General features: G+C 42.4%; 1 protein-coding gene across 1 annotated transcript in view; it reads right to left on the bottom strand.

The window, feature by feature from the left end:
• Positions 1-12159, bottom strand: part of DOK7 (docking protein 7) — a 108233-nt gene that overhangs the window by 71149 nt on the left and 24925 nt on the right. The window contains exon 5 of the mRNA XM_073343207.1: positions 100-219. Within this exon, the coding sequence (XP_073199308.1) occupies positions 100-219 (120 nt within the window). The remainder of the gene's footprint in view (positions 1-99; positions 220-12159) is intronic.

The raw sequence follows: 12159 nt of genomic DNA on the forward strand, positions 1-12159 counted from the left end.
CCATCAAGTGTCTGCAAGCTGTAATTCCAATCTGAGCAATAAGTGCTAGACATGGCAAGTTCCTACTTTGCACGGTTACTCTATACTTCCTATATTAACCTGGTAGGACTGGACGCAACCCAAAAGGGCCTTTCGTCGGGGAGATGCCACGAACGATACAGTCGAACAGAAAGCTGATCTGCTCTCCTTCGGCACAAGAAAGGAAAAAAACACCAGCCCCTGAAAGAAAGCACAACATTAATACAGACTTTTCATCTGCACGTATAACAGAAACAAAGATTAAACATTTATATGTGATGATCAAAAGAATGTTGTGTGCTGTCATGAAAGAAATCAGTGAGATATATTCTGAGCAAAAAAATAAAAGGAACAAATTTAATGGCAACACATTTTGATCCGAGAAACTGTAAGCAGCAGACTCAATCATTTCTACCTTCTCAGTTAGCTTTCTGAGAGTCATGCAACCAAAAACAAATTAAACCAAGGCAAAATACAAGCGGTGGAAAACAACAGCTGTCTGTTTCTTATATTTTTATTTATACATCAACTTTCTCAGGTCAGAGCTGCATCAGTCATCTGCTTTAGAATTTAGGAGATTTGTTTACATATCAAGTATTTACTGTAGAAATCTAAGTCGTAGTTAGAGATGGGGCTGAGCAGTAAATTTCAGACCTGAACCTCTCCCAAGTTTAGGATTGTTTGGATTTGGAACATAGGAATTGCCATGCTGGATCAGAACCAAGATCCATCTAGTCCAGTATCATATCTCCAATAGTGACCAGTGCCAGCTACTTCAGAGGAAAGTGAAAGGACCCCACAGTAGGCAAATGTGGGATAATCTGCTCCCCCACATTAGGTCTCAACCTGACCTCTAATAGTTAGAGATGGCTTAAGTACTGAAGCACGGAGGTTAAACCTCCCTTCTTAAATTTTTGCTAGCATTAAGGTTTGATTAAACTGAACTGAGACAGGCCTGAGTCTTGAAGCTCAGGTATGAATTTTCCCATAGTTTAAGGGGTGCTTTTTAAAGTTATATACACAACACCTACATATTGTGATGATTGGTGAGCTATGAATACCGATAGATAAACAGATCTGTCCACCGTTCTTCAGGCCCAAAACTGACCACAATCAAAGTGCAACTAAAATGCCTGTAACTGCTGGTGGTTCAAGAGCAGAAATTGGAAGAGACTCAGTATGTGTTGAGTCAGCCATGAAGGAGCAGGCTGCAGTGTGGTCTGCTCAAATGTTTGGGCTGCAACCTGCCCCTGCACTTGTTGCTGTTTAGAATTCCACAGTCTGAGATCTATAAATACACAGAAGACTTGTGGCTTTAATGAAACAATGTTTTCATTTTAAAAAGTTCAGAAAACAATAAAAAGGTACAGGACATTTCTTTACTGATTAAGGTTGAATCCAGTGAAGTCAATGACAAACTCCCATTGGGCCAAATTCTCTTTTCAGTGACGCCAGTGTATAGCCAAAGTAACTCCACTGAAATTAGTTAAGTTACTCCACATTCAGCCCATCTTAATTAAGAGCAGAACCTGACCTATTATTTTCAAACAGATCAGGACTTGGTCCTCAAAGAGTTATTTTTCTGCACAGTATTATAAGCTAAGAATTCTTTTACCCATTTTCCTGCGTACCCAAACAACTAGTATCAGTTCTGTGTGCCTATTATTAACAGAATGTAAGGTGATCCCATGAGTTGTCATCAGATCTTTACCCTTCATTCTGTTCTCGTATTTTGCTTTCCATTCATTAAGAATAGCACTCAGCAAACTTAGAATGAGAATCATAAATAAGTAAATAAATAAGCAAGCTTTGAGCTGAGTGTTGTGCAGAGGCTAGATAGCTCAGGGATTGCAGATGCCATACAGAATCCTTTACTTCTAGGTTGCCAGTATAAATCCAACTCAGGTCAGACATAACCAAAAAATTATCTTCTGTTGCTGGTTTTTTGCTGATCTCAGTCCAGTTCCCACTGGACAAGTGCCCACATTAGAAAAGGCTCTGCCATGACTGACAACCTCAGCAGAGACAACAATGACTGAACGGGCATCAAGACTGAACTTATTGTATGCACCACCATGAAGTGTTCCTGCAAGTTGGATTTGAGACACACTAGAAGGGCAACATGTGGAAGTTTGTGCCCTGCAGTATGGATAAACAGAAGATTTCAGCCATTATCCTCCCTGTGACACAGGCCCATAATCTGGGCATAATCTTTGACTCGGCCCTCTTGACACCCTTCCAGTCTGTATGTAAATCCTGTCACCTCTTGCCACAGAACATGCTCTTGTCCAAGCCCTCATCATCTCATACCATAGCTACTGTCATTTCCTTCGTTCTGTCCTTGCCTCCTCCTTCCTTGCCCCACTCAAGTCCGTTCAAAACACTGCTGCTAGAATCATCTTCCTGACTTGTTGCTCTGGGATGCCACCCCTGATAGTGCCCCTCCATGGGCTCCCACTTCCCCATCACAATAAGCAAAACACCTCTGTACTCATCTTCAAGGCCCTTCACCTTTTAGTGCCATCCTGTCTATGAGATCTAGTACATAAGAACATAAGTAAGTATTCTATGGCAACGTCATCCTCCATCTTTGTTCAACAGCAGCCTTTAATAGCTGTTAGTGCACATCTCACTTAAGCACTTTTGTGTTTTCACCCATGCTGCGCTTTAGATATGGGATCTTAAATAAAGATTTCATTGTCTCTTTCAGGCACTGGCCTCTATGTGGGTTATGCAGAGTCATACCGGGGGGATGTATTGTGCTTCAGGGTGGAGGGGAAGCTCACCTTCAGGGGTTGCATTCTCCCCCTTGCATGCTAGTCCTGCTGTGTGCAAGCTTTGGGTGGGATTCAGGTGAGAATACTCCTTGCTTCCAAGGTCCTGTAGTGGCACCAAATCTTGTATAAAGGGTGTCAAATAAGGTGTCTAAGACAAGGTTATGTTTTGCTGGTTATGATTATGCTATCTATAAATACAAAAATGATCCATGCATAAAGTTATAAGTATTGGCTCTATACCAGGGGTGGGCAAACTTTTTGGCCCGAGGGCCACATTGGGGTTGTGCAACTGTATGGAGGGCAGGGTGTGCGTCCCCAAACAGCCTGGCCCCTGTTTCTGCCCCCCCCACTTCCCACCCCCTGACTGCCCCCCTCAGAACCTCCAACCCCTATCCAACCCCCCTGCTCCATGTCCCCTGACAGCCCCCCTGGGACTTCCACCCCCTATTCAACCCCCCTCTGCTCCTTGTCCCCTGACCACCCCCGCCCGGGACGCCCCACCCCTAACTACCCCCTGGGATCCCACCCCCTTATACAGCCCCCCCTGCTCCCTGTCCCCTGACTGCCCTCCAGACCCCTATCCACACCCCTGCCCCATGACAGGCCCCCTGGGACTTCCACTCCCAACCCTCCCTGTTCCCCATCCCCTGACTGCCCCCCCCCAAGTACCTCCTCCCCATCCAACCGCTCCCTGACTGCCCCCCAGGACTCCCTGCTCCCTGACACAACCCCCCGCTCCCTACCCTCTTACCAGCAGCAGGAGCTCGCAGCCGCGCCACCCAGCCAGAGCCAGCCACGATCCCCATGCTGCCCAGTAGGAGCGGTGGGCCAGAGCACTGCCTGCACGGCAATGTGGCTGTGGGGGAAGATGGACAGTGGGGGAGGGGCCAGGGACTAGCCACCCAAGCCGGGAGCTCAGGGGCCGGACAGGACGGTCCCGCGGGCCGAATGTGGCCACGGGCCGTAGTTTGCCCACATCTGCTCTATACTGTCTGTAGTTCAAACTTGTGCTATGCTTCTGGGTGACACCCCAGACAAGTTGGTGTCAGCTCTGCCTAGCCTGCTTGATGGCCCATTAAGGACCATCAGCCATACAAGTGACCCATTGAGAGAAGGCAGACACGCCTTGTGACTCAGCAAGGTATACAGGGACATGCCTACGGACAGAACTCTGAAGTTTTTCCAGGCCATGTGATGGATAGCTTGTCTGTGGGACAAAGAAAGAAAGACCACATGGCAAGAGAATATAAAAAGCTGCTGCAGCTCCTCCATCTTGTCTTCAATCCTCCTTCATACCTCGGGAGGAACTATGCTACACTGAAGCTTTGAACAAAGGACTGATGACCCATCCCAGGTGTGGATGTTTGTACTCCAGAGACTTGATTTGAACCTGCAATTTATTGTATCGTTGCAAGCCTGAACCAAGAACTTTGCCATTATTGTATGTAATTGATTCCTGTCAAGGTTCCTTCCCCACTCTGAACGCTAGGGTACAGATGTGGGGACCTGCATGAAAAACCTCCTAAGCTTATCTTTACCAGCTTAGGTCAAAACTTCCCCAAGGTACAAAATATTCCACCCTTTGTCCTTGGATTGGCCGCTACCACCACCAAACAAATACTGGTTACTGGGGAAGAGCTGTTTGGAAACGTCTTTCCCCCCAAAATACTTCCCAAAACCTTGCACCCCACTTCCTGGACAAGGTTGGGTAAAAAGCCTCACCAATTTGCCTAGGTGACTACAGACCCAGACCCTTGGATCTTAAGAACAATGAACAATCCTCCCAACACTTGCACCTCCCTTTCCTGGGAAATGTTGGATAAAAAGCCTCACCAATTTGCATAGACCCAAACCCTTGGATCTGAGAACAATGAAAAAGCATTCAGTTTTCTTACAAGAAGACTTTTAATAGAAATAGAAGTAAATAGAAGGAAAGAAATCACCTCTGTAAAATCAGGATGGTAGATACCTTACAGGGTAATTAGATTCAAAACATAGAGAATCCCTCTAGGCAAAAACTTAAGTTACAAAAAGGATACACAGACAGAAATAGTTATTCTATTCAGCACAATTCTTTTCTCAGCCATTTAAAGAAATCATAATCTAACACATACCTAGCTAGATTACTTACTAAAAGTTCTAAGACTCCATTCCTGGTCTATCCCCGGCAAAAGCAGCATATAGACAGACACAGACCCTTTGTTTCTCTCCCTCCTCCCAGCTTTTGAAAGTATCTTGTCTCCTCATTGGTCATTTTGGTCAGGTGCCAGCGAGGTTACCTTTAGCTTCTTAACCCTTTACAGGTGAGAGGAGCTTTCCCCTGGCCAGGAGGGATTTCAAAGGGGTTTACCCTTCCCTTTATATTTATGACAATTCCATTTAACCAATTCTAGCTCTCTTCTATATCTTTTTCCATTTATGAATAAACCTTTAGATTTTAGATTCTAAAGGATTGGCAACAACGTGATTTGTGGATAAGATCTGATTTGTATATTGACCTGGATCTGGGGGTTGGTCCTTTGGGATCGAGAGAACCTTTTTTCTTTCACTGAGGTATTGGTTTTCATAATCATTTGTCCCCGTAACGAGTGGCACTGGTGGTGATACTGGGAAACTGGAGTGTCTAAGGGAATTGCTTGTGTGACTTGTGGTTAGACAGTGGGGTAAAACCAAAGTCCTCTCTGTCTGTCTGGTTTGGTTTGCCTTAGAGGTGGAAAAATCCCAGCCTTGGGCTGTAACTGCCAGGCTTTAAGCAATTTGTCCTGAATTGTCACTCTCAGTTGGGTCCCGCCAGAACCAGCATCATTACAAGGGGGTCAGACAATTATTTAATGATGGTAGATGTTGAGATTCAAAAAGTCAAAGCTTTATAACCGTTAAAACACAAATGGCCAACATCACACATCAAAATATACAAAGTCAATAACCTTAAATCAAACTCTAGGAAGTTCTCAAGCAGCACTTTTCTTACTTTGCTGATCTGTAAATTTCTATTATTTTTGAGGGAAATATTTTAGTTGGTTTGTGTATGTACAATTAAATCGATGTTACCAACATTTACCAATCGAAATCTAATCCTTTCAAGCCTAATTATTTACAAATACATCACCTCCAAACAGGCAATTTCTCAAGATACAAAAAATTTTGCAGGGTCAAACTTATTAACACTTTGCTAGAATATGAAATTAAATAGTAATAATGTGGTCAGTTTGTCAAAAAGATGAAAAATGTCCAAGAAGTCTAACTTACAGAGCAGCCTAAATTCTGAGTAAGTGAACACTTCACTGCTATTCATCATTAGGCTCTCGCATGTCTCAGGCACCTTAGTCATGCCTTAGGTTAAATAAATATTAACACACTAACATTGTATAAATAACATGAAGGTTGATATGCAGACTAAAGATGTGAAGGCAGGCCAAAGTCAAAGCTGATTTACTCTGTGCTACTCAGTGGCATAACAAGATTGCCAGTGATGGGCATAGTCTGATTGTAGATTCAGTTTATCTTAAGCACCTCACCGGAGGTTGATTCAGGTGGCACTCAATTTGAAAAGAGGCCACATCCTTTTGGGCTTTGCCACACTGATGAACCTCAACAAATTTTATTTGTTTAGTGATCCCCTTGCATGTCTCTGACTGCATGTATACAGATACAGAATCAGACACCAAAATCAGTCAGGGGAGACTAAAACACACTCTTGTCATGTCTGCTGAAAGGTGCTAATGCCTGCCCTCAAGAGTGTTGGATACTAGGTAAATCACTGAATAAAATAAAGGGGCATGCCTAAGAGCAGACACAACTGAGACTCTTTTATAGTAAAAAAGCTGGACACAAAGTAGGGGGTTGATGCAGGAAGCCAGAGAACAAGCCTGTCTGAGGGAAAGAGTGGTGGTAATGGGTCACTAATTAGATTCCAAAAGCAGGGGGTAGGTATTGGTTCCAAGCTGTGAGAGTGAGCAGAATCAGTGTGACCCTAAAATAAAGCAGAGCTGGAGGGACAGCCATGCAGGGGACATGAAGTCCCTTCCTATCCTACACTTCTATGATTTTATGATTTCTTGGCACAAGGCTGGAGTGTCTGTCTTGGGATTTCTACAGAAGCCCGGGTGATGTAAGTTCCTACTGCAGTTCAGGAAAACACATCTCTAACGTGTATATTTCTGTAGCTAAAACAGAAGAGATCAAGGATTACTCTAACTCTGTGCCACCGATTTCTCATCCTAACGCAATCACCGCAAAATGGTCCAGAATACTGGCTTTCCATTTGGCCAAAGGAGCAAACAACAAGAACTACAGAGGGTGAAATTCACCACTCCGCTTACAGAACCCCAGTAAAAAGGCTACAGGTGGGTAATGTACCAGGGGTTACAGACTAAACTAATCCCACAATCTGAAGACACAATTTGAGTTAATGGGGCGAAACAGTGTCCACTGTCACTCCACACTCACCTGGCCAGGCTTCTGTGCATGGATTCTTGTAAGTGTGGATAAAACACTCCCCGTCTTCCTCACCCTCTGCAAGGTTATCAGATGCTTTAGTGGAGGTTCCTACTGCCTACCCACCAAATACTCCTTCCACTGCCATGCAGGAGTACAACAGAGCTTCCATGACATGGAGGGCCTTCTGAAAGGGGGAGAACTTCCACCAATTGCATAAAATTGGACTCAACAACCTAAAACTTAATTTAAAAATAAATCAATTCCTACCTGTGCTCCTGAGGGCTCCGATACAACAGCTACTAAATAGCCTTTTGACTTTACTAGAAGTGAAAGCAATGAATTCAGAGACCCAGTGAGAGAAAAACAGAAAGGCAATCATGTTGGCTTCTGCAGCAAAATAAATATTGATCTATTTAGGTTCTCTTAGGTGCCCTTTCACAATACTGTTTGATCCCCTCCCTTAAGAATAAGTGACAACAGTGATCTCTGTCTCTTGCTTTACCAATTAAAGCTAGATTGACAATAGAGAAAATAGTAGTTTATGAGTCCTGGTAAGATGCTACATGGTGGATGGATGGACTTGCAGTGTGTTTCTAAATGTTAAATATGTATATGCAGGTGACTACTACTTATTTATTTCTGGTGTGTTAAATTTCTAATTGAGAAGTTCTCTGCTACTAGAAATTATACAGCTCAGTCGTCCGTTGGAACAGAGTTCACTGCACAAGCATTTGGAAGCTCAGGAATATGTGGTATGCATCACTGTAATACCATGCAGCTGTTTACTAGATTGAAGAGCTCTCTCTTCATGGGTAAGGGACTTAGTGGAAAGCAGCCTGCAGCCAATCATGCAAGACTGAAACACTAAGCCAGTCGTTAGTGACAGTTGGCAGTATGATACTGTACAATCAGTCCCCAAATGTTAAAGAGAAAGTACGATCGGGAAACCGGTGGTGAAACTAAATAATATCTTACTGAACTTTGCTTAGTGTTATTTTAATTCTACACACAAAAGCCCACAGAAGTTGTTCTGTAATCGTACTGTGGAATGGTATGCACCAGCAAACTATTTACATGGAACCCCACAACAAATAAGACTCTGTGTGTCTGTCTGTGTAGGAGGAAGGTTCATAAGATTTCAGTGAATTTACTACACATGAAAGGTGCCATGTAGACAATCCTGGAGACCGAAGTCCACAGAAAAAGTACCACACTGCAGCAATGCAAGTTTCTTCATGCTTTCCCATCAATGTGCCTTAATCCTAACCTTGAAGGACCCCCTGTAGAGATGAGATAGCTCATTCAGGCCGTGTCCTCTCTTTTGAAACTGCATCCATTCAGAATAGGATAGTCAGCTTAACCCAGCTCACATATCCTAGACTTGCACAAAACCTCCAGGGCCCAGTCTGCAAAAGGCTAGCCATGGTAAAATGCCTGCAAGTTGGCATGGAGACTCTACACAAACCAGAACTGCCCAGAAAAGTCTTTAGCCATTACACACAATCTATGCCTCAATGATCCCCTCCTTATCATCTGTCTTCAAGAAAAGGTCTAGTGACCTCCCCATGCGGGGCTCCTCTGGTTAAATGGCCCCTTCTGCTCTCCCTTGAGCTTTATGGGGGTGCCAGCAGGCTTTTCAAGGGGCACCCACTGTAGTGGAGAAGATAGGAAGCACCCACTTCCCTTCCCCAAAATGTCAGTAAGATAACGGAAAACACTCCTGCTCCCATTGCCAGCCAGCTGCACACACCCTAGCACAGTAGCTGGCATCCTCTTAAGGGTTCTCCTCCTAGGAGATGCACTTGTGGGGAAGGTAGGGCAGCTTCAGACCTGGTTCAGGAACATTTTCCTCAGTCTTGGGCTGAAGTACACAAATGTAATAGAACCTGAGCCCATGTTGAATCTTAGTGGCTTTTTGCGCATACTACATGAATTTTTCACAGCGCCCTCGAAATCAAAAAATCTCTCGTAAAGGGTAACAATTTGTGGTCACTACAAATCTACACTATATTTGAACTAGTCATTACCAAACATGTGAGCAATTCCTTCCCTAGATAATTCTTTCAACGTATTTTGAGCCAAAACACATTTACAAAAAAATGTGGTGTGTCTGAACTTCAGCTATGGATGGATATTGTGCATGCAGTACCCCTGGCCTGAACGTACACTTGTTTGCAGCTCCTGGAAACAGAACAAGAAAGTACTTTCTACTCTCCGGAACTGTAGTACAAAAATAGTGCTGTTCAGGGTAAACAAATCAGAAATTAAGGAAAACTGGAGTTGGGTAGATGTTTTGTTTTGCAACTTTAAGAATAATCAGTTAGTCCCATGGAAATGCTGTTTAATTTAAAATACATTGGCAGCATATTCTTGAATATTGTCCCACCTATCTGAACTGGGCTTTTAAATCTTCTTCATGCTGGCAATTTAGTTGTGCTAAAGTGGGCTGGGTTCAAACTCCCACCTGAATCAATAATTATCATCGAAGTACACTTGTTTTAGGTTCTTCTATAGCACCTGCCAGCACAAGTTATTAGTGCCTTACCATATCAATTTATCTTCACAGGGGGAAATTATTAGGAGGAAGAAAGGCACAGAGAGTCTGTGGTAATATTCAGACCCTCTGTGTCTCAGGTCTGATGGTAACATCCAGAAATGAACTGTGTTCTCCTGAAAACCTGATGGTCCAGTGCTTTAACCGCAAGACCATCTCCTCCTCCTAATAATGAATATGTTATTGTGGAATCTATTAATAAAACCTTAAACTCACTCTTCCTCCCCAGTCAGAACTATAATCTGAGGGAACAAAAATGGATTAACAAAAAGCAAGACTACATTAGAAGACTCTACATAACACAGAGCACCATTGTTACGATGACCTAACAATTAATATTAGAATGTAGGACTTATCATAGTAACCCAAACAAAAGCACACTTCCCAATACTCTTCTTAAGGTGAGTTTATGGAGGTTTTGGAGAACATAGGCAGCCAACTTGTGTAAATATACACTTTCAGCTCTTTTTGTAACCAGATTTCTTGTTCTATAAAATTAATATGTCCCTTTAACTGGTTGTCTTCATTAACTAGCCCAGTTTTGATAGTACAGGACAGTAAAAAAGAATAAGGGATAAGGAGATGGAGAGTTAAATATATGCATGAGGATGGTCTCTTCTGTGCCACCATTTTTTCCTACAACAATCAATTAGAGTAACATTCTACGTAGGTAGCGATTCAGAAAAGCATCCCTGCTTGGGACAGCACTTAAGCACATTCTTAACTCAGACTTAAAATTAAGCATATGCTTAAATGCTGTTGTGTGTAGGGATGTTCTTAAGTGCTGTTCTGAACCAGGGTCTCACTGGGTATGTCTACTCTGGAATTAGACACCCACGGCTGACTTGGGCTCACAGGGCTCAGGCTAAAGGACTGTTTAATTGCAGCATAAACATTTGGGCTCAGGCTGTAGCCCGAGCTCTGGGACCCTCCCCTCCCACAGAGTCCCAGAGCCTGGGCTCTAGCCCAAGCCCAAATGTCTACACTGCAATTAAACAGCCCCTTAGTCCAAGCCTCACAAGCCCAAGGTTTTTAATTGCAGTATAGACATACTGTTGATAATGTTTTGAATGTTGCTAATGGCAGATAATAGAAATATGGCATTTATTTATTTATTTTATTTACAATGGCAGATTTTTTTTTGTGCAACTTATGACAAATGAATGCACAAGTTCTTGCTCTTTAATAGCACATGTACGACTTGCAGATCATGGCACATCTTTCAGTGGGAATTGTGGGCATTCGGGACCTGGATATATCAGCTGAACACTCTTGATAATAGATCAGTGTCCCCCCGCCCTGCCCAGCAAAAACACCAAAATAAAAATATATGTAAATATTACTTTTAAAAATAAAAATGAAAAAAGTCTACAGGGTTCTTCTTAGCCTGGTCTCCCACTGATTATTTTCCAACATATTCAGTAAACGTGGATACTGCTCATGGCGGACTCTGCATCAGATGACATACTGCACATTCAGTTACACCAATAAAACTCATACTAGATTAAGGCTAAAATATACTTTGTGGGTTTTTTTTTAACATGGATTACAGAGCCATAGCAACACTAACATTCACAACACCAGACATTGATAAATAGTTGACGACCATCCAGAACTCAGACACTTCACCTGCACAGACTTAACCATGTGTTTAAAGACCATTTTAATCAACATCATATCAAGAAGTACAGCATATCTTCCTGGGTCTGTGAAAATGCCCCTTTCAATAGGGGACAGCAGGCCTATTTCTTTTCTCACTGATAACAGTTTTACGCTAACTTCAGTGGCAATACTTCTGATTTACCCTGTGTAAGTGGGGAAAATCAAGCCCTTTATGTATCCTAGGACACTCACGTGGCTAAAGGTATAAACACCAATCGTTAAACTAAAAGTTTATTTACTATGTGATAGACCCTCAGTAATAATCACTTTGCTAACTGTGCAAAAAATTAGTGGCCTACACCTTTCTTTTGAAAGACTCAAGAGATGATGTAGCAAATTCTATATTGCTGAAATGTCATTCTTGAAAAATAAACTACAACGCGTTTACTTCTACTGTATGAAGTATACACATAAAACTAAACTCCAATTGACAAAAAAGAATACATTACATTTTGAGATGCTTTATATCCTTAAGTTATCATTTTTGTTTATTTTGTTCATTAATTTTCACCATTTTAGTGAGTCTGTATTTTATTGAATAAAGCAATAGTGCATGAAATATATATAGCACAGATTCTTGATTAATAACATCTCATTAATAAGAAATGTCTGAGCATCTCCTATATATCCTTAGTAATATACTATGACATTAATATACACTTCATTATTCACTACAAACAAACCCACAATATTTGCTACTTCCTACAC

The sequence above is a fragment of the Lepidochelys kempii genome, chromosome 4, assembly GCF_965140265.1.
Source record: "Lepidochelys kempii isolate rLepKem1 chromosome 4, rLepKem1.hap2, whole genome shotgun sequence".
Classification (NCBI taxonomy): domain Eukaryota; kingdom Metazoa; phylum Chordata; order Testudines; family Cheloniidae; genus Lepidochelys; species Lepidochelys kempii.